General features: G+C 32.7%; 1 protein-coding gene across 1 annotated transcript; it reads left to right on the top strand.

The window, feature by feature from the left end:
- The first annotated feature begins 14,330 nt into the window (after positions 1 to 14,330).
- LOC112734110 (anaphase-promoting complex subunit 2) lies at positions 14,331 to 22,421 on the top strand. The gene is made up of 16 exons (XM_025783316.3): positions 14,331 to 14,800; positions 14,908 to 15,000; positions 15,281 to 15,512; positions 15,928 to 16,220; positions 16,307 to 16,378; positions 16,991 to 17,235; positions 17,632 to 18,048; positions 18,186 to 18,387; positions 18,523 to 18,637; positions 18,729 to 18,802; positions 20,939 to 21,058; positions 21,171 to 21,259; positions 21,334 to 21,415; positions 21,718 to 21,909; positions 22,061 to 22,129; positions 22,218 to 22,421. Exons 1-16 carry the CDS (start codon positions 14,567 to 14,569, stop codon positions 22,338 to 22,340), a joined length of 2,652 nt encoding a protein of 883 aa, XP_025639101.1. The 5' UTR covers positions 14,331 to 14,566; the 3' UTR covers positions 22,341 to 22,421.
- The last annotated feature ends 1,785 nt before the right edge of the window (positions 22,422 to 24,206 follow it).

The following is a 24,206-nucleotide window of genomic DNA, read 5'->3' as shown; positions in this document are numbered from 1 at the left end:
CTGAACTCGTTTAACTCGCAAACTATATGAACCAAATTAAATTGACCTACTTTTAAACGAGTTCTGGTCTTACTTATTCGACTAACCATTTTTATGAGTGATCTCAGCCGATTCGCGAGTCAAAACTCGTTTTGATGCAATAAATTTCATATAATTGGTAGAATTAGCCGAATTACTAATAATAGAACTCATCAGATAACAACGGTTTATTTAATTGAAAAAATTGAACGAAAAAAGAGAGAGAGAGAAAAAAAACGTGCGAGGGTGTGAGGCATACATATACATCGTATAGGTTTAATTTAGAGCTCTTGTACGGTTACTGTGGTTTCTGTGAGTAACAGACTAACAGTAATAACTAATAAGCTGAATTCTCAACAATCAAATTCAAAGCATTCACTATGGTGGGGGGTCACTGATCCTTTCAATTTACCGCAACATGTTTTTTCACTTCTTTTTCTTCTTCTTTTTTTCCCCTTCATTACTGATCTAATAATAATCAACGGAAAACATGCACAAATGAATAATAAATAACAAAGTGAAAATTGCAGAAGGAAAAAAAAAAAGAAAATTGGAGCTGTAGTTTTCACACAAGGCAGGAGGGTGGGTGTGCCATCATGGTGATCCCTGAAAACCTCCATAAATTGTATTTAACGTTTTTACTGCATACATTTAGAACCGTGGTTATAATTGTGAGAATCTTATTTAGGACCACTGTAAGAAGATCTAACCGATCGACCTGACCAAAAGTATCGCACCACATAATAATCTTTTGGTTTAATTAGGCTTAGTAAAAACTTTTACTTTTCAAAAAAAGTAGCTTATAAAAGCTAATTTTTAAAAGATAACTTTTTAAAAGTTGTAGCATTTATGTTTGGTAAATCAAATTAAAAATTGCTTTTAATAATCACAAGCAACAACAATTGCATTTGGTAAAATAGCTTTTAAAATTTAAAAATACTATAATAGACATAAATGCAAGCATTAAATTTGAAAATTAGTTAACATATGAGGTTATATTAGACTTTTAAATTTTGAAAAGCACAAGCCAACTTTAAAAAGCTCTATCTTAATTCTTAGGTGCTTTTAAAAGTATCTCGATCTTTTAAAAACTGCAAGTACAAGCACATGATTTTTCTATTTACCAAACACAAAACGAGGAACTTGAGCTCTTAAAAAGCACAAGCACCTCGAAAAATTTTACCAAACAAAGCCTTACTCTGTTGGTCCTATAGTTTCGTAAAATTTTCAATTAGGTCTCTATACTTTTTTTCTTTTTAATTGGGTCCATGTACCTAATTTTTTTTCAATTAAGTCCCTCTTAGTAGTAATTGGCTTAATTTTACAGGGATCCAACTAAAAAAAATGAATTGGTACATGGACCTAAATAAAAGGAAAAAAATTGTAGGAACCCAATTAAAAAAAAATTTGGTGTAAGAACTCAATTAAAAAAAAAAGTATAGGGACCTAATTAAAAATTTTGCGAAACTATAGGACCACCAAAGTAATTAAACCTATTTTTTTGTGATAATAATCATTAGTTTTGAGGATTATTTTTATAAAATTTTTGACAATTATTTTTGTAAGATAGATGGATTTAGTTATCACTTTAAATAAATTTTTTAATAACATATTGAATAAATAAATTTCTAACATAAGATAATTTGATTTTAAAAATATTATTACAAGTCAAATTATTAGTCAGTCTCTCTTCAAACCAATGGAAAGATTAATCTGTAAAACAAAATAATTCTCCATAAATTTTAGATAAAAGTTTATAAATACTAAAATATAAAATTTAAAATTCATTAGAACCAATTTAGTTGTTTATTCTTTATTTTTTATGTATTTCTTTCCCCTTTTTTAATTCTTTCTTTCGTCTATTCCATGCTTAAAAAAAAGTAATACATAAAATTAGTTCTTAAAAAATTTTAGTTGAATATTTTTGTCTTTAAAAAAATTTAATACCGAATAACTTTTTAAAATTTTTATTTTAATAAATAAATCAATCTTCACATCAAATTGTTTGTCTGTTAAAAAAATTGATCTTAAAATTTTTTAGCAATTTTTATGTCTTTTATTAAACAACAAAATATATATAAACTGTTTTGTCTAACTTCTATTATTATTATTATTATTATTATTATTATTATTATTATTATTATTATTATTATTATTATTATTATTATTATTGTCTTTTAATACTTAGTAAGTAAAAATTTAAATATATATTATTTTTTAGAATATCAAAAAAGTAAAAGATTCAAAATTTTTATTCAGAAATTAAAAGAATAATTAAAAAAATTGAGTTAAAATTTTTAATTATTTATTATTATTTAATTATATCAATTAACACTTATTTTATCAAAAAATATTATATGACTAAGTTATTTTTTAATCAAATTTAGTTAATTTTTTATATATTTTTTAATTAATTTTTATTATGTTAATAATTCATTAGATCAGACTAATTTAATTATCAAAATAATTTAGGTATATATGTAGTATCCCTGTTTTATAGCAGACTAAGCCGCCGTCTGGCACTGTGACCAATTCTATTAACGGAAATTTTTTAATGGCTCAATTTCGGATCAAATAAAGTATATATACTAGAATTGCAGTATAATTCTTTCTTCTTTTTTTTTTTCCTTCGTTTTTTCTTGGTTAAAAAATTATTCCTCTTCAAACAATAGAAAAACAATTTGATACACACGAGACTGCCTAATATAATACTTCACATAAATAGGATTAAAAACTCGAGTAAACATCTAATCTAATATAGTCTTTCTCTATTTTCGCAAAGTACAAGGTAATTTCTATCTAAATAAAAGATACATTGTACCCAAATATTTTATTTTATTTTGGAGCAATGCGATTTATTTGTTAAAAAATTGGTTAAATAATAATAAAAATTAGTTTGGTAAAATTTTATTTATAATTTATGATATTTTAAATTTTAAAAAATTCTTTTTAATAGTCATTTTTTTCATTTTTATTATTACATACAACTTTTATTTTTATTATTTTTATTGTGCAATAATATTTTATCATAATCATTCTTTTCTCTACTATTATCAAGTAACCCAACACTAATACCATTAATATTAGCATTTTTTTTATCTCATTTTTTGTTTGATAATATTTTTTTAAAATATTTTTGTATTCCAATTATTTATTCTTTATGTGACATTACTTTCAATTAGGGATGTTCATGATCTGGTCCGATCCGAAATCCGGCCCAGATTCAAGGTATATTTTACGGGATTTATATTTATTATTTTTATCGAGTGTTATTTTTTTATCGGATTTAGGTTATGTCTCGGGTCGCCCGACTCAATTCGAAGTTGTCTTTTACAATATATATATATATATAATTAGTAATGTTATATTATACTTTTATATTTCAATTAATATCTTTATATTATATGATATTATTTTTTATTTTAAAATAATTTATGGGTATAAGTATGATATACATTTGTTAAATTTAATTTTAAAAAATAAAATTTTATTATTTTAATATATAAAATTTACATATTAATTTTATATCGAGTGGAGTCGGTTTATCCTAATTTATTTTTGGATCACTTCAAATCGAGTTAAAATAGATTCAGCGATCTGTTACGATTATGTCCGGATCTATTTAAAATCGACCCAACTCAGTTTATGAACATTTTTTATTAATAATATTAATATTTGTATATAAATAAAATTTTTGTAAAATTAATTTTTGTTATTATTTGATAATTTTTTTAATAAAAATATTGTATTGTTTCAAAATAAAAAAATTGTGAATCGAAGTATCGGAAATCATATTCTTCTTGAAAATGGATAGAAAATAAGTTGGGTTTTTACTCTTAAAAGCTTTTGCAAAATGCTTCTTATATAAAGGGGTCAAGACACTCTCAAATTGCTTCAACCAATGGATCCCCTCAAAAGTAAAAATGCTTCATGCAGAGAGGATTAAAAAGTAAAGCCCTTAAAAATTAAAATGGGTCAAATAGAATTCAAACAAAATGCCACAACACAAGATGGGTCAAAACTCAAAATCTCCCTTAAAATGCAACCAACAAAAAGAAATCAATTTCTCAAAAACATTCATACAAAATAAATCGACGCAATAGTTGTATATCGAGATGGTAAGTGTGAAAAATTAGTAAAGCTAATTTTAGAAAATAAATAAATAAATAATAATTAAATTTATAAAGGATAATAAATGATTTTAGTTTATAATTTTAGAATTTTAATGGTTGAAAAAAGAGAAAAATTATATATCTTTAATTAATGGATGATTTATATTAAAGAGACTCATCTATAAATTGAATTTTTTTTTTAATTTATTTTAATTAAGTCATCTAGATAGAATAACATAATATTTCTTTGAGTAGTTTTCTCCTATATATAATAGAGAGAAGTGTGTTTTTCTTTTGTCAAGAGAGAGTGTTATTGTAGTCTCTTTGTGATAGAGAGAAGTTGTAATTCTCAAAAAAAGTTATTCAATTGTTTCCATATTTTATACAAATTTCTAACTTTTCATCTCTATATTTTGCTGTGTCATCTGTCTGGTACCTAACAGTGGTATCAAAGCCAAAAGTTGCTAATTAATATTTTTTTCTACTGCGAGTTACCGTCTAAAAAAATGGCAGCAAAGTATGAAATTCCAAAATTTAGTAGGAAACTGGGAATAATTTTTTCGTATGGAAATTGAAGATAAAAGTCATTATGAGAAAAGACAATTGCGTGACAGCAATTGAAGGTAGACTCACTTGAATTATAGATGAAAAATGGAAGGAGATGGATAACAATGCTATTGCAAACTTACACTTGGCACTAGCTGACTCAGTTTTATCAAGTGTAGTAGAGAAAAAGACAGTATAGAAAATTTGGGTTGCTCTCACCGAATTATATGAAGTCAAGTCTTCACAACAAGATATTCTTGAAGAGAAGTGTTAGTTAATATTATTTTCATTGACTCTAATCTCTTGCTAATTCAATTAGTAAGTTGATTAGAACTTATGGATTGAGATTAACTAGTCTTATTTGACTTTCTCTTAATATGAATATAACATTATACCTTCTTCCTATGTTGGAGATGACGAAATAGGATTAGCTCTTTTTAAGTATTGTATTATAATTAATGACTAGGATAGAACACCTAGATTCTCAATTCTTGCCATGAATGCCTCTTTTTAGTATTTGCTATATTTAGTTGTTCTCTTTATTTTCTTGTCATTTAAATTATTGTCTCCTTATTTGCAAACCACTCTTGGACCTCATAACCAATAACACGCAGACCTCACTGCAATTCCTTTGAGAGACGACCTGAGATCTAATACTCTCGGTTTTTATTGGTTTGCACTTGTGACAAACAAAATTAAACTTTGATGTATGATTGTTTGTTGGTTGGGAACTATACTATCAACGGAATTATTTGTGTGAAATTCCTAACTGACGATAATCTCTACATCAAGTTTTTGGCGTCGTTGATAATTCTGTTGTAGGATTAGCTCTTGTAGAGATTATCGTCGGTTAGGAATTTCACACAAATAATTCCATTGATAGTATAGTTCCCAACCAACAAACAATCCTACATCAAAGTTTAATTTTGTTTGTCACAAGTGCAAACCAATAAAAATACTGAGAGTATTAGATCTCGGATCGTCTCTCAAAGGAATTGCAGTGAGGTATGCGTATTATTGGTTATGAGGTTCCAAGGGGTGGTTTGCAAATAAGAAGACTGTTATCTAAATGATAAGAAACTTAAATGGCAAGAAATTAAAGCAAGCAACTAAGATAACAATTACTAAAGAGAGACATTCATGGCAAGGATTGAGAATATAGGCTTTCTATCCTAGTCATTAATTATCATACAATGATTAACAATAGTTAATCCTATTAAGTCATCTTCAACATCGGAAGAAGGTACAATATTATCTTCAATAGAAAGAAAGTCAAATAGGACTTGTTAATCTCAATTCAAAAGTCCTAATCAACTCACTAATTGAATTAGCAAGAGATTAGAGTCAATGAAAATAATATTAACTAACAATCCTAGGTCACCAACCTGAGTTGGCTGTTAATGACTCAAGATTGCCTAATTTATCTTTCAAGCCAAGAATGCTCAAAAAGCTACTCTAACATCTAACCAAGCATTTTGTCAAACACTTGGAAGGCATAAAAGGAAAGCATCATAAAAGTGCAAGAATAATAAATCTACAACTACCAATTGCAAGAAATTAACAATAACAATTAAGAAAAACACATTAGACATGAAATACCTCAAATTGCATTAAAGAAAATCCAAATCCAACAAGAATTCATCAACATAAAAGAGGCATGAAAAGGGAAATTAACAAGAGAACTAAGAAAAACAAAGATGTAAGAACAAGAAATTGTAAAAAAAACTAGATGAAAACAAGAATTAAACCCAAGATCTAAGAGAAATTAACCTAATTCTAACCTAATTCTAGAGAGAAGAGGGAGCTTCTCTCTCTAGAAACTACCTAAAGCATGATCATAAACTAATCTAATTGCCCCCTTGTCCAATCTTGAATTCTGCATCAAATAGTCTCAAAAATAAGTTGGATTTGGGCCTGGGAAGCTCAGAAATCGCCCCCAGCGTATTCACTTTAATGAGGTCACGTGATCAGCGTCACGTCTGTGCGTGGTCGACGCATGCGCGTCACCTTGCAAATGCCTCTTCATGCGTGCGCGTGGCTGGCTGATTTCCTCCTCATGCATACGCGTGGATGACGCGTGGCCTTCAATTCAGCAAATCCTCATTTCCTCATAAATTCTCCACTTGCATGCTTTTCTCTTCACTTATTCCATCCAACACTTGCCTTATGAACCGGAAATCACTCAACAAACACATCAAGGCATCGAATGGAATTGAAGTGAATTAAATTTGGCTATTTAAAGGCCTAAAAAGTATGTTTTCACTCTTAAGCACAAATTAGGAGAAATTCACAAAACCATGCTATTTCATTGAATAAATGTGAGATAAGTTGATAAAAATCCCTAAATTAAGCACAAGATAAACCACAAAATTGGGGTTTATCAAGAAGACTTTATACTATTCAAATGAGTGAGTCCACGTCGGCAACGAATCACATCAACAATCTAAATATGCTATTTTTCCAACTCTCATCATTGGAATATATCATAGTAGAAAACAAACGTACAAAGCTCTTACTTTAAAGTCTACCAAATTCATATGATCAGCTTATTATTAACTTAAGTAATAATATTTTGACTGATTATCGTTCTTTTGATGACATGGCTGCTGCGGTTTTTGAAGAAGAATCTAGGCGCAAGAATAAGGAAGATAGATTAAAGAACTCAAAACAAACAAAGGCTTTGTTGATGACAAGAGGAAGATCAATGGAGCCTAGTTCCAGTGAGAGTCAAAGTAGACCAAAATCACAAAGTAAGAAGCAGGTTAAATGCTACAATTGTGGTAAGAGAGGGCACTTCAAGAAAGATTGTTGGAATAAGAAGAGTATAGAGAAGGTTCCAGAAGGATCAAGTTCTCAAGGATGTGTTGCGAGCACCTCTGATAATGGAGAAATCCTGTATGGCGAAGGAACAATTGGTTCTAAAGGCAACAAACAACTCACTGATGTTTGGATTGTTGATTCAGGAGCAACATGGCACATGACTCCTCATCGTGATTGGTTTTGTACATATGAACCTGTCTTGGAAGGATCGGTGTTTATGGGAAACGATCATGCCTTAGAAATTGTTGGAATGGGTACTGTCACAATAAAAATGTTTGATGGTTCTATTCGTTCACTTCAAGGGGTAAGACACGTGAAAGGCTTGAAGAAGAATTTGTTGTCGATTGGGCAATTGGATGAACTTGGTTGCAAGACCCATATTGAAGGTGGGATCTTGAAAGTTGTTAAAGGAACTCTTATGATAATAAAAGTAGAAAAGATTGTAGCAAATCTATACATGCTTGTGGGAGATACTTTGCAAGAGGCAGAGGCATCAGTTGCTTCAGCAAGCCAAGAAGAAATGACGATGATATGACATCACAAACTGGGCCACATATCAGAATGAGGCTTGAAGATTCTTGTGGAACGTAATCTCATCCCCGGGCTCAAATTGGTCAACTTACCGTTTTGTAAGCACTGTGTTACAAGCAAGCAACATAGATTGACGTTTGGTAGATCAATTACTCGAGGCAAGCACATATTGGAGTTGATTCACTCTGATGTATGGGAGTCACCAGAGATGTCCCTAGGAGGAGCTAAATGTAACATCTCGTTACCCTAAACCTTACCTTTAGCCGTAAAGCAAAGAATAATAAAGTGTCACGACAGTTATAAAGCTTATAATATATAATATATGTCCAAAAATAGATATAACTAGAAGCCCGATGAAGGAATAAAGCTCAAAGTCGCGTAAAGCGGAATTGCAAAACGTGAAGTGTTCACACAACAGAGTTCAGGCCGGCTAGTCAAACTGAACACAACAGAGTTTTGAAGTTTTAAAATAGTTTATACAACTTATCTCTCAAAATCAAGTCTCTAAGGCTATAAAATCTAAAACAGAAAGAGTGAGAGAAAGTAGTACAACCAAAATAATCAAAATACCAAAAGTAGAACATAAGATCCTTCGCTCCATCACCATCTCGAAACTCACCGAGGTGGGTTACGACCTACATCTGAAAAAGCAACAACAACATATGGTATGAGAACCGGAGGTTCTCAGTATGGTAACAATGCCCAATATATAAGATGTAAGGTTCTGTGACGCCAAAGGCAATCCTAAAACTTCACATCGATACCGATATTCAAGCTTAACAATAAAAATAAATAAAGAACTTAAACCATAAACAGGGTTATCTAAACTTAAGGGATTTCTAACTAATACTAATCACACCGCTGTATTCCACAGCCTTCGCCAACCTAATCTCCGTGCGATCCCATCACCACCGCTACCAAGCCTCCTCAATCCCAGCAGAAGACACAGATAATGCATACAAGTAAAGCACAAGTAATATACATATACAGCAAGTAATTGAATAGCAAGTAGACATGTGATTCATTTAGGCATACTGAAGTTAAGCAAAGCAAACAAGCATATAGAAGATGAATATGATGAATGCCTGTCCTATTGGCTCGTGATATCACTTGTCGGTCTATAATTGCCAATCCGACGACATATCCTCTCGGATGTAGCCTTTTCTGCCATGCCAGAGATATAGTGCCCTGCACACTCATGCAGCAGAGAATCTGCTACGCCAGGGATATAGGCCCCGCACACTCTCATATAATCCATTGATTTCATCATTCCTTTCCAAGTTCTCAACTCCTCAAAACCTTCACCGGTTTCTAATTTCTCAAATCCATCACAAGCATTCTCATTTCTCAGTAATCTCTTCAACCATAAATTTCACAACTCAACATTCACCAGATCAAACTAGAAATTACACAAACCTTCCAAACCTATGTCACCAGCTCTAAACTCATACAAAAAAAAAAAATCACCAATCAAATTAACTAACCCATCTCTATTAATGTTAGGGCCTAATTACTAGATAGTACTGTTAAACAACATTTGGAGGAAGTTTGGAAAGTTAGAGAATCCTTAAAGCGAAAAAAAATTATTTTTCAGCAAAACAGAATGTATGCGTACGCATGCATTATGTATGCGTACGCATACTTACAATTTGGCATTTCGCGTACACATACAAGCATTCGCGTATGAATACGCATGCACTCCCAGACTTAGAAAATTTTACAAAGTTGAAGAAATCAGTTTTAAACCCAAAACTTTAAAAGTTTACAACTTCCTCTACAAAAATCCATTTTTTTAAAATTTATATCAATGTAAAGATCTTTGAATAAACTTTAATTTAAAAAAAATCAATAAATTTCAAAAACTGAGGCTCAAGTTATGATCTGTCAAAATTCACCAAAAACTGGTTTTTACAAAAAATTCACAAGGTTCTCAAACTTCCAATTCTTACAACCAAACCTAATTAAAACCACATTAAACTCTTATCCACATAAAAACTTACCCTTTTGCATCTCATTCCCCCACTTTTATCAAATTTTTGCTCACATTACATAATCCTCAACCCCAATTATCAAATATATCATACTAAAACTATTTCTCAACTAACATAAACATCAATCATCATTCTATCACTACCAATCATAATAATCAACCTCATAATCATTATTCATAATTCTCACCAATCCATTCAATTCATCAAACCTCCTTACTCATTCACTTTTAACATGGACCACAATAACCAACAATAAAAAATCATCATCAACATCCATTTTCAAACCTCAACACCCACCAACATAGCTCATCAATAATAATCATCTAACAACATATATGTCATCACATTCAAACTCATTCAACCTCCATTCAAACCATCATCAAGCATAGCATTTATATACAATTAATCATACAATCACATCATTCAAACCTATCTTAAGGTCAACTAGCCTAAGTTTCTAGAAACATTATATATTACATAGAAAAAACTGAAACCATACTTTGGACGATCTCCAATATGCGTAAAACACCAAAAGCTTGATTCCAACAATATCAACAAGCCTAACACCAACACCACTTCCAAGAATCAACACTATGGCTAACCAAAATATCAAACCACAAGAGTTTGAAGAGATTTACCTTAGCTAAAGAGATTAGAGATAAAACCCAACAATACTCCAATGCTAGATCACCCATAAACAAACAAAATCACAAAATCTACTCAAAAACCAAACAAAAAATGCATAATTATTAGGGCTAGAAAATGGAGCTTGAGTTTCGATTTCTTACCAACAAATCTAGATAGAAACGAAGAGCTCGACGAGAGTTTCGCGTGACCATAAACGGCTCGTCAATCGGAGCTCTGTAGCTCAAGTTATGGCTCCCGAAAAGTGACAATGAATAGTGTCACTCCCTTTCTTCTTCCTTCTCTCTTAATCCGCGCCTCTCTCTCTCTTTGTGATGAAAATGAGCTCAAAGCTCATTAGTTAGGGCATTTATATATTGAACATAGGCCCACTTGGGCCTGTCAAACCCGCTAAGTGTTTTTAGCTCGTTTGGCCCACTTTGGGCCAAAACATTTAAGATTAGCGTTCGATTTTTTATTCTAAAATATTTTTTGTTCTTTCAAAACAATAAATCAATTTTTAAAATCTTAATTTTCAGAACACGCAGTACTGAACAGACTATAGCTGGTATTGCCGGCTTAAGCGCCAGTACGCATTTTTACAAAATTTTTTCGAAAAGATACATTTTTCAACTCAGAAAAATTTGTTGAAATCAAATTTCACCTTTAAATTTTCAAATTAAAGCTTCTAAAGTTTGAATCTACTCTGGTCACTTAAAAATTATTATTTTATTAAAACAGTTTTACGTAAAAAACTCCGGGTCTTACACAAAATATCTTGTATCGTTTATTGATGATTACTCTAGGAGGCTATGGGTGTACCCAATCAAGAAGAAGTCAGACGTGTTTGCGATGTTCAAAGAGTTCAAAGCAAAGTTAGAACTTGAATCTTCAAAGAAGATCAAGTGTTTAAGGACAGATAATGGAGGAGAATATGTCGATGGTGATTTTCTAACATTTTGCAAGCAAGCAAGTATTCAACGACAATTAACAGTTGCATATACGCCTCAGCAAAATGGTGTAGTAGAGCGAATGAATAGGACTCTCCTAGAAAGAGCACGAGCTATGTTGCAAACTGCAGGTTTAGCCAAGTCTTTCTGGGCAGAAGCTGTTAAAACCGCATGTTATGTGATAAATTGGTCACCATCAACTGCAATTTGGTTGAAGACACCAATAGAGATATGGCAAAGTAAGCCACCTAATTATTCTTCTTTACATATATTTGGTTGTCCTATGTACGTGATGTACAATTCCCAGGAAAGAGCAAAGTTGGACCCAAAGTCTAGAAAATGTATATTCTTGGGTTATGCTGACGGAGTTAAGGGGTATTGCCTGTGGGATCCCACTGCCCGCAAGGTAGTTGTCAGCAGAGATGTGATATTTGCAGACGATGAATTGCAAAAAGAACAAGAAAATGACAGCACTGTTAAAGAGATAATCACTATTCAAATAGATGAAAAATGCAGAGAAAGTGATCTTTCTGAAGCAGAACCACAGCACAAAGAGCAAGAAGCAAAAGCCAATGACATAGAAGTTCGTCGATCTACTCGACAAAGAAGAACACCATCATGGCACTCAAATTATGTTTTGACAAGTCATGATGCATATTGTCTTTTGATAGAAGATGGAGAGCCAACAATTTTATAGAGGCTATGCGCAATCCAGACACTTCTATGTGGATGACAACAATGCAAGAAGAAATTGAGGCATTACATAGGAACCATATCTGGAAACTTGTTGAACTTCCAGCAGGTCGGAAAGCCATTGGTAACAAATAGGTTTACAAGATCAAACAGTAATGATCAGATGGAACGATATCGTGCAAGATTGGTTGTCAAGGGATATGCTCAGAAAGAAGGTGTTGACTTCAATAAAATATTTTTTCCAGTGGTGAGACTAACTACTATTAGAGTAGTTTTAGTTATGTGTGCTGTATTTGATTTACATCTAGAGCAATTAGATGTAAATGCTGCTTTTCTTCATGGAAAACTTGAAGAAGAGATATATATGCTCCAACTAGAAGGTTTTGAAGAACAAGGAAAAAAAATTTGGTTTGCAGGTTAACTAAATCTCTGTACGGTCTAAAGCAGGCACCAAGGTGTTAGTACAAGAGATTTGATTCTTTCATTATTAGCCTTGGATACAACAGACTTAGTTCAGATCATTGTACCTATTACAAGAAGTCTGGTGATAATGATTTCATCATTCTGCTGTTGTATATGGATGACATGTTGGTGGTAGGTCCCAACAAAGATCAAATCCAAGAATTGAAGGCACAGTTGGCTAGGGAGTTTATGAAAGACTTGGGACCAGCAAACAATATTTTAGGGATGCAAATTCACCGAGACAAAAAAAGATAGGAAGATTTGGCTATTGCAAAAGAATTATTTGAAGAAGATCTTGCAACGCTTCAACATGCAAGAATGTAAGCCAATTTCAACCCCACTTCCTATGAATTTTAAATTATCCTCAAGTATGTGCCCTAGTAGTGAAGCAGAGAGGATGGAAATGTCTCGAGTACCGTATGCATCAGCAGTGGGAAGCCTTATGTATGCTATGATCTGTACAAGGCCAGATATTGCTTAAGCAGTTGCGGTGGTAAGTCGATTTATGGCTGATCCGAGTAAAGAACATTGGAATGTTGTTAAGAGGATCTTGAGATATATCAAAAGGACTTCGAATGTTGCATTATGTTTTGGAGGATCGGAATTCATTGTCAATGGATATGTCAACTCAGACTTTGCAGGTGTTCTTGATAAACGAAAATCTACTACAGGCTATGTGTTTACACTTACAAGAGAAGTTGTGAGCTGACTAAGTTTTAGACTGTTGTAGCTTTATCTACTATAAAAACTGAATATATGACAGCTACACAAGCATGCAAGAAAGCTATTTGAATTCAAAGATTGATAGAAGAATTCGGGTATAAATAATATAAGATTTTTGTGTATTGTGACCGTTAGAGTGTCTTGTACATTGCAAAAAATTCTGTCTTTCATTCAAAAATAAAACACATTGGAGTATAATATCATTTTGTTCAAAAAGTAGTAGAAGAATAAAATATTGATATGCAGAAGCAATTGATTAATAACAATTGTATTTTTATACGAATGTAATTATGTAAATAGCGTTTAGAATATGAATGACATTTTTCATTGGATTCCGGTAAAAAATATCGACTAGCAAAGATGATTAAAAAATTTCCAGGTCCAATGAGTAGTCCACGCTGATGCATTCCTACTCGTTCGAACAATGCACAATTGCACATTGCTATCTCCAAACCAACTTAATTTAAACATGAAATTTTAGAAATTAATTTGAGCATTTATTAGTTTAATATTTATAACACTTTTTTAAGGTATTTTAATTATTAAAAAATATGTTGATTTTGCTGAAATAGAGACTATGAAACTTTTTTTTTCTCAGGTAATGAAGTATTTTTTAAGAATTTATTATATAGTATTAGATAAAATAAAAAAAAAAAACTTTTTTTCAATCAAGTTTTAAAAAAATTGAAAACGGGGTCTCGGAGGAGTGGGGGACTCTTCCAAGTTCCAAGTGAGGTCCTAAAAACCTAATGCTTATTAAACCGGTAGAATTAAAAGTTAGAAGATTCAATTAAAATCAAATTAGATATAATAAAATAATATATTTTTATATAAATATATAAAAATATTTAAGACAAATTAATCATTGAAACTACACTAATTTTTGTCAAATAATTTTTATTTTAAAATAAATCGATCCAGGGACCGATTTACGGTTAACGAGATGAAACCAGGCAGCGATTCTCGTAACACTGCTTCTAAGGACTGAAAAAAAGAAGAGGGAAACACTGAAATAAACACAGTAGCAGCAATCAAAGATTCAAACTTTAGAAGTTTCAAAGACAAAACACAAAAACACAATTACAATTCGATCCTCATGGACCAATCCACTACCTCCTCTTTCTGCAACTTAGGGATTCTCGATTCCCTCTCCAACGATTCCATATGCGAAATCCTCCGCTCCTACAATGGTTTCTGTGCCGCCACCCAAACCCTCCTCGCCGCCGTGGACGACCTATCCGCCCGCCGCGACTTCGTTGCCCATGTTCACTCCCTCTGCAAACATGGCCTCGATTCCCTCGTCCGAGACCACTTTCTTCGCGTTTTGGAGGTACCTCACTACCACTTATCTATTTATTTTCCTAGTAATGCTGGAAAGTTCGCTTCTTTTTTTGTTTTTTCAAAATGTTTTTTATTTTATTTTGTTTCTGGTCGTAGGAAACGTTTGAGAGAAATGGGGCGTCGAGGTTTTGGCGCCATTTTGAGCCTTACAGTAATGTTACGGGTTTGAACAAGAATGATGATCTTGAGGTGAGTATTTCTAAAATGGCAATGTTTTTTTATTATTACTATTATCGGGATTGATTTGGGTATTGCTGTGTAATGCTTGTTATTTGTTTATATATGTATCATAAATATGTGACATTTTATTGAGTGTGGTAACTAGTAAGTAAGAAACAGATTTTGACAACTTACCTTAGGTACTAGTATCATTGTTTGTCCTTGGGAAAAAAGGGAAAAGAAAAACGGGTAATTGTTGAGTGGATTATACTTAGTTGCTAGTGTTGATGCTAGAAACAATTTTAAACAGATTGATGAGGACGAGATTCTGAGTGTGTTGCATAGTGCTTTGGAAGAAATCTATTTGGAGAAAGGGTATCAGGAGAAGTGCTTGTTAATGTTGGTCCATGCTTTCCAATCATACAAGAAGCAGGTGTCGGGGGACACTCATGATCTTGATGCAGAGAGGAATCACCTTACCACTAAATATCAATGGATTGTCTCCTCTGTACTTACGGCTACGCTTCCTAGGAATTTCCGTGGTGTGTAACCTGTTTATTATTATCTTGATATTAAATGATGACATGCCATTTCATACTATAGGTGAACAATAGATCTTGCCTTTTGTTATTATCAATCACTTCTTGATTTCTTTGTTTCTACTTTATGGAATATTTACAGATAGTCTCTTCATTTTCACCATCTGCTAATTTTTGCCATGAAAATGTAGTATCTTTATCTCCGCTATACAAGTACTATAGATTAGTTCCAAGTGCAATAATTTCAGGCTTTCAGCTCGTGGTATCTTTTACATTAATAAAACATTATAGTTGCATGTATGAAAGTATTACATATTAGACATAGCTTGTACCTTGACTTTGCTATTTTCCTAGATAAGCTTATTATCATTTCTTTTATTTGTCTTGGCCACACATTTTTACTTTTTGCTACGTTTAGTTATACTGCATTGGTATTTTAAAAGAACATTGGAGGAGTTAAGTACAAGGATGGATGAGGAGTTGCAAGATCATGAATCTCAAAGCAAGGATGGCATGGATTTAGACGAAAAAGGAAAAATAAGCAACAAGGTTGGCGAAATGGATGTTGATGAATGCTATAATGACAGCAGGTACTCAGAAAACAATAAACTTGTGAATAGCATTGGAAAAGTTGTTCTTCATCTGAGAAGTCTTGGATTTACTTCTATGGCAGAAGATGCTTATGCCTCTGCTATATTTTTACTTCTAAAGGTGAGAATGTTCTTGAAATCCTTAATTTTGCTTGCAGATTTGCTTTCACCATTTTGCTGAATTTGTTTCATTTGTTTGGACGGCAGGCAAAAGTATATGATTTAGCTGGTGATGATTTTAGGAGTTCTGTTCTACAGTCTATTCAAAGCTGGATACAGGTTTGTAGTGCTTATCTATCTGTTTGCAAAGAAGGATCAAGGTGACATGTATTACAAGATCCAGTATATCAGGAACATACCACATTAAGTATTCTTTAATGTCGGTCCATTACTTCACAAATTAACCATTTTGTTGCAAACTGACAGTAGGAACTTGTTCTTATGCTATTACTAATTATGTTCAAATTTCAACTTATTTTTAAAAAAACTATATTGAATGATGATTTTGACTCATATTGGAAGATGTGAATTTGGCTCAGATTCTGGTAATAACTTCGACTCATGTTGTGGTACTTCTTACCATTCAGTTTACATGGATTCAATTAAATAAGACTTTTTAAAAATTGTTTATTTGGCGAATTATATGTTTTCCAAGAAACCAAATGCCTGGACCTAAGTTTCCTGTTGTATCACATTATAGTGGTTGTACAAAGTAACTACTAAGTGTTGTGGCAAAAGTATCTGAGTCACTAGTTCCAATGTTGTTAATGAAAATACTTTTTCTGCCACTGTGGATTCTATCTAAAATATATTATTTGTGCATGCAGACCTGTGTAGAAAATCAAATGCTTTAACAATGCTAACACATGATGTTTTCTTGGAGACATTCAGGCTGTACCTCTCAAGTTTCTGCATGCCCTTCTTGTCTATCTTGGAGATTCTGTTAGTTATGAGAGTTCTTCTTCAGGTCTCAAATCACCTTTAGCATCACAACCATCCTCATTCTGTCCTGGAATCGATTCTCCTTCTGAAGGGCTTGTTAGATGGAAGCTGCGGCTGGAATATTTTGCTTATGAAACACTGCAAGATTTAAGAATTTCCAAATTATTTGAGATTATCGTTGATTATCCTGAGAGGTAGTTTGTTAATTATAATTCTCTGCTTTCCTTCTGGGTTTTGTTTTCTAAATTAGCTATCCTGTAATGTCATTAAATTGAATCACAAGGTCAACACCAGAGTTTTGTTGACTGAAAGAAGAGGTTGTCATTATCCTGAAATGTATGGTTGTGGCTGGCTGCATGAAATGAAAGTTGAAACTTGATTTTGAATTGTAAACTCTTGCTTCAGTTAGTTCCATGCTTTAATGCTGTTTTTGAATTAATTTTAAACTTCAATAATAAGCACTAGTGCGAAATGCATATTGTGACCTGTCATGACAATTTTTTATTAACTCATTGCTAGATCATAACTCTCATTGTTTGTATAAAGTCTTTTGAGCACTTATTTTCCCTTCTCTCTGCTGATATTTGAAGCTCTCCTGCAATTGAAGACTTAAAATTGTGTCTTGAATACACTGGACAACATTCAAAGCTGGTCGACTCATTTATTTCTTCACTTCGTTATCGCTTGCTCACTGCAGGCGCATCAACCAATGATATATTGCACCAATATGTTTCAACCATTAAAGCCCTGAGGACAATAGACCCTGCAGGTGTTTTCCTTGAGGCTGTTGGTGAACCAATAAGGGATTATTTAAGAGGAAGGAGAGATACCATAAAATGCATAGTGACCATGTTGACAGATGGGACTGGTGGGAATTCTAGTGCATCTGGAAATCCTGGAGATAGCCTTCTTGAAGAGCTGAACAGAGATGAAGAAATTCAAGAGGATGTTGGTATTGACGATGATTTTAACACTGATGATAGGCAAGCATGGATTAATGCTGCACGGTATGTTTATGTTATAGAAGGCGAAAAGCTCTTATTTTTATCATTCTTGCTGATGCATATATATAATAATAATAGTATATCTTTTCTGCTGCCATCTTAATAGATTTGATGTTTCTTTTTATTATCATTTTCAACAGCTGGCAGCCTGACCCTGTGGAAGCAGATCCACTAAAAGGAAGCAGAAACCAAAGGAAAGTTGACATACTTGGAATGATTGTTGGCATTATTGGTTCAAAAGATCAATTAGTTCATGAATATCGAACTATGCTTGCTGAGAAACTTCTAAATAAATCTGATTATGATATTGACTCAGAGATTCGGACTTTAGAACTCCTCAAGGTACTTATTTAAGCATAAAGTCAGGATGGCTATTTGACTGGCTGGGAAATTGATTTTTTATAATTGCTTTGTGTATATTCATTCTTGGTTTTAGTATTTCATTATAAACATGTATTTAATGCATTGCTTCTGCAGATACACTTTGGAGAGAGTAGCCTACAAAAATGTGAGATTATGCTCAATGATTTACTTGGCTCAAAGAGAACTAATACAAACATCAAAGCTACCATAAGTCAACCATCTCAGACAAGTAAATTCTCATATCCAATATTGTTTCTGACAATGTTAACTGTTATTTGTGTTAAAATCCTTTTGATGGAAGTTTGGTGATGTCCTCTCAGGTGGAGAAAATGCAATATCCATGGATACGATTTCTGCCACTATCATATCTTCTAATTTTTGGCCTCCAATACAGGTGCACAAACAATCTTTTATTCGACTATTAGATAAATATGAAAGAGTATTTTATTTATATTATATTCATGGAAAAAATGAGTAAATAGCCAAAATCGTCCTGAAAGATACCCCGATCTCCATTTTGGTCCTCGAAAGATAAAGTTAATCAAAATCGTCTCCGAAAGATACACGATTGGTCACGTTAGTCCTTCTGTCGGTTAGATGATGACGTGGAGGGCTAATGCCACGTGTCACAAGATGATTGGTTGACGTGTCAGATCAGTGACACCTGGCATGCCACGTGGCATTTGACATATAAAAAAGTTATTTATAATCAAAATAGTCTTTGAAAGTTCAGATGTAAGTCATTTTCATCACTAAAATTTTAAAAATTAATCAAATTAGTTCTTATATAATTATTTTTTATTTTTTCTTGATAATATTAAATTTAAAAAATTTTTTGATACTACTAATTTTAATAGAAATGTAATTGACAATAAAAAAATTAGTAATTGTATCTTTTCTTCTTAAAAATTTTTTCAATAAAATTATCTCTCTCCTTTAATTCTTATCAAAATCTCTCTTATTTTTTTCTATTCTAAAACCTTTTTCTTATATTATTACATTTTGCTGAAATATATATATATATACACACTCAAAATTGAAATGTATGTATTTGTTAACCTAAACAAAGTTATATGCTCAAAATTAAAATTTATGTATGTTAACCTAAACAAAGTTAATAAAAACTTATACATCTTTTTTTTTTCATTACGGTATTACTTTCATTTAGGTTAACATACATAAATTTTGATTTTGAGCATATAACTTTGTTTAGGTTAACAAATACCTACATTTCAATTTTGAGTATATATATATATATGTTCCAGCAAAATGTAATAATGTAAGAAAAATATTTTAGAATAAAAAAAAATAAGAGAGATTTTGACAAGAATTACAGGAGATATATTTTTATTGAAAAAATTTTTAAGAAGAAAATATACAATTACTAATTTTTTTTATTGTCAATTACATTTCTATTAAAATTAGTAGTATCAAAAAATATTTTAAATTTAATATTATCAAGAAAAAATAAAAAAAATTATATAAGGACTAATTTGATTAATTTTTAAAATTTTAGGGATGAAAATGACTTACGTCTAAACTTTTAAGGACTATTTTGATTATAAATAACTTTTTTACATGTCAAGTGCCACGTGTCACTGACCTGACACGTGGCATGCCAAGTGTCACTGATCTGACACGTCAACCAATCATCTTGTGACACGTGGCATTAGCCATCCACGTGGCACTTAACGTGACACGTCATTATCCAATTGACGGAAGGAGTAACGTAACCAATCGTGTATCTTTCGGGGACGATTTTGATTAACTTTATCTTTCAAGGACCAAAATGGAGATTGGGGTATCTTTCAGGGACGATTTTGGCTATTTACTCTGGAAAAAATTGTCAGTATATATTGTATGTCTGTTATTCTGTTAACCATCTAGCAGCATCCTATTTACTCACTTTCTAGTACTCGTTGTTTAATAAGAAATCAGAAAGGTGATGATCAGCCCCCTTGCTCTTTTTATTCTTATTCATCTTAAGTTAATATAACTTTAAATTTGAGCGAACTTTTCCTTTCCTATACCCATCTTTATACTGATATTTCTCATATATTTCGTTGTTGTCATGGTCATGCTTGTGCTGAGTATATTTCTAAAAGATACTATCCACCTTCACACATGCAAAATGTTGATGCGGCTGCCAAAATGTCAAGATTTCTTTCCAGAAGAATAATGAAAGTACATCAAGTCTGCTCATAGATTTGCATTGGGTCTTTTTGAGCAGATTAAATTAAATAATTTCAAAGTTTTTTCTTTTTGGGGAAAAAGGGGATCGAAGTTCATTGTTGTTCTGTTCCACTGTTATTTCATGTAAAATTGCGGAGAGTTTCTTCAAATTTCAAACTAGTACATGTATTAACATTTTTTTCTGATCAGTTTTATTGAGTAAATCTCAACTAGAAGCATACATAAAACCAAGCATAACATAATAATTTAGTAGCCCTTTAACACATCTTTAAAGAATTTCATTGTGGTCCAACAAAAAGCGTCAACTTTCTATTATTAACTTTGAAGAGAATTCCAGGATGAGCCGGTTAACCTGCCAGAATCTGTCGACCAGCTCCTTACTGAGTATGCAACGAGATTTCATGAAACAAAAACCCCTCGTAAGCTACAGTGGAAAAAAAGTCTTGGGACTGTCAAGGTCGGTTTCTCTGTATATTTTTGTTTTGCTTTTTCTTGCTTCAGATATTTAGTGCAGGTTTTTCGACCTTTTACTTGTATACTTTCTCCTGACTATGTATCCTATGGTTTAGTTGGAGTTGCAGTTTGATGATAGGATAATGCAGTTCACAGTGGCCCCTGTACATGCATCAATCATTATGCAATTTCAAGATCAAAAGAGGTATGCCAACAATTTATGCATGACTCTAGTGTTCTGTTTTGGATGTGCAATAATACTAAATTTTCTATTTTCAGTTGGACTTCTAAAAACCTTGCGGCTGCTATTGGAATCCCAGTGGATGCACTGAGTAGGAGAATACATTTTTGGATAAGCAAGGTAGGTCCAATACAGGCTACATATGCTGCTAATTTACCTTTTTTTTTTTGTCCTGGTGCTAGTAAACACTTATTTTGCATATGGATTAATTTAGGATTATCTTCCTCTTCATTTGTTGTTTAACTTCTGATCACTTTTCATGCTTTTGAAGCTGATGCTTATTTATGTATGATCCTTCCTTTCTTTATAGCATGACTTAACCCTAGAAGATGAATTAAAAATGATTTCATTTTAATCCATAAATTTTAGTTGTAGAAGTGAAGATGAAACTAACAGCTAATGGCTTTCTCGTTTTGTGCCAGGGGATCATTTCAGAGTCGGCTGGGGTAGATACCTCAGATCATGTATACACCATTATGGAAAGCATGGCTGAGACAAGTAAGAATGGAGCTGGTAGTAGTGGTATCCAGGAACTTCTAGGGGGCGATGAGGAAGAAGAAAGATCCGTCTCCTCTGTGGAGAATCAACTTCTTAAGGAGATGACTGTATATGAGGTATGTGAAGTAGAACTGATTCTTATTCTTTGAATGGTATAAATGATTAGTCAATACACAAATCATCAATCAATAATTGATGATAAGAAAAACAGAAATAGATTGGCAATGCATCCAAGTGGGAAATCTAACCAGTGTATTTTCATGGCAGAAATTTATCATGGGCATGCTCACAAACTTTGGTAGCATGGCACTAGATCGAATTCACAATACACTCAAGGTAAAAAAAAGTGCTTTAATGTCTATATCATTATTTGGACTTTGATAACTTTATTACTTAGATTAATTATATGATTTTTTTACTGCAGATGTTTTGTATTGCTGATCCCCCATATGACAAGTCACTCCAACAGTTACAAAGCTTTTTATCAGGTCTAGTCTCTGAGGAGAAATTAGAGCTTAGGGATGGAATGTACTTTCTAAAGAAGTAACATGCTTACACATTATGGGATTGCAATCATCCCTTGCTTCGTGAATTTTGACAAAAGTGAAATTGTAAACTGTTTCTCATCCTCACGTGTGTTACAAAATATTGTGTTTGATTTTTTTTTTTTTTGTCAATAGATTGGACAACCCTCAATTTTAGGTACACAACACACTTACACACTCTTCATACACTTACTAAATTTTTTTCCTCAATTGCAATCAATAGAATTTGAGCTTGAGACCATTAAGGTGGGGAGGGGGAGATATGTCATGTGAGCTAAGGCTTATTGGTCGTATTTGATTTTTCAAACACAAGGTAGGTAAGTTGCTTTTTTTTTTTCATATGGTTTTGGCAATTAGAAAATAGGATGAGTCCCCCCAAAATAAAAGAAAGCCCAAAACATAAAGTTGTGATTAGTTGTTAAGAAACACTAAGGTAGCGTTTGTCTTGAGCGTTTGTCTTGAGGTATTAAGATTGAGATTGGGGGATTGAGACTCAATATCATGTTTGTTGGGTGAAGAGATTCATGAAGCATAAAATTCCAGTTTCTTCAGTATTTTCAAAATATAAAACACAAGAAATTAAAATAATTTTTAGGAATTGGGACTAAAATTTAAATAATAATTTTTGCTTAAAATATCCTCATTCCAAATTATTAATTACAAGTTTACTCTTTTGTAAAATCAAATTAGGGCTCATTTTAGACCAAATACAAGCATGGAAGATACCCAGTTGGGAGCTGTTACTCCACCACCGCTAGGACCACCACCTTCTCGTCACCATGGTAGCCACTGTGAGTTAGGTGAGTCGCTGAGGAGATAGACGGGAAAGAGAGAGAGAGAGGAACGAGATATAGAGAGAAAACACAATGAACAGAGAGAGGAGGGGTTGTTTACGCGCTGACGAGCTTCCATCGTCGCCGCTGATGCTGACAAGGGTTGGCATTGTCGCTGGGTTTGCTCAGGGAGAGCTTGAGAGAGAGAGCTCGAGCTCGACAGGCATGACAGAGGAGGAGGGAAAAGCTGCTGTTGTCACCGAAAAAGGTTACAATGTTTGCGTCCCATGCTCAGCCACCATCTCCTCGTCCTTGTCCTTGAACTTACTTTGTCTGTGTTCTATTTGGTTGTCTCTACCTTTGCCACACTTTTGCATGCTGGAATCTCTGTTGGTATTGCTATGCTACCGCCTTGTTCTGCACATTTTTATACCAAATATAGTACTGAAATTTATTTCAGTTTTTGTTTCTCAGTTTCAGTCTCACTTCCAAATGCCAAGAAAGTAAGAAATATTTTATTGATTTTAAATTTCCTTCAATTCTGTTTTGGGTGAAAAAATTTTCCCTTTTCTTTTGATTGTTGTAATACTCTTTTTTTTAAATATATAAATAAATGGATCCAGTTCAAACCATTAAATTTGAGGTTTAACCCATTTTTACATGGATAAGTGTTCAGGGGCTTACCTAGAACCGGATGATTGGGCTTGTTTGTGAGGTCCAAGCGTTCAACGAAGGTGGTCACCAACTTGTCCTGCGTTAAGGAGCCGCCGTCCTTGTTGTATGTTTTGAGGAATGTGGGGTGGTACCTGCAAAGACACTCTGATGCCTAGGTTAGCAAGAGGGTAAGTAGGTTTAGAATATATCGAAACTTAGGTTTACCTGAGTGTGTTAGTGTATTTATAGGTGACGATCCAATAACCACCGTTGGTGTAGTTTCACTTCTAAAGGTGGATAACCATTCCTTTATCTTAGGATTGTTGAGATATCTCTTCTAGAAGTGGGTGAGAGATTTTTCGGGGGCAGTTGTTTATTTGAATAAGTGACATTTGCCAGCTCATGTCGAATCCGACCTCTTTAAGGAGGTCGGGAAAATCG

Source organism: Arachis hypogaea, chromosome 3 (genome assembly GCF_003086295.3).
Source record: "Arachis hypogaea cultivar Tifrunner chromosome 3, arahy.Tifrunner.gnm2.J5K5, whole genome shotgun sequence".
NCBI lineage: Eukaryota > Viridiplantae > Streptophyta > Magnoliopsida > Fabales > Fabaceae > Arachis > Arachis hypogaea.
This window is presented reverse-complemented; position numbering and strand designations above follow the sequence as displayed.

Bases quoted from the DNA above. Each gene is read 5' to 3' on its own strand.
- LOC112734110 (XM_025783316.3), top strand. From the start codon at position 14,567: ATGGACCAATCCACTACCTCCTCTTTCTGCAACTTAGGGATTCTCGAT. The intron at 15,001-15,280 runs GTGAGTATTTCT...AATTTTAAACAG, and splicing joins ACAAGAATGATGATCTTGAG to ATTGATGAGGACGAGATTCT. The intron at 22,130-22,217 runs GTAAAAAAAAGT...TTTTTACTGCAG, and splicing joins GAATTCACAATACACTCAAG to ATGTTTTGTATTGCTGATCC.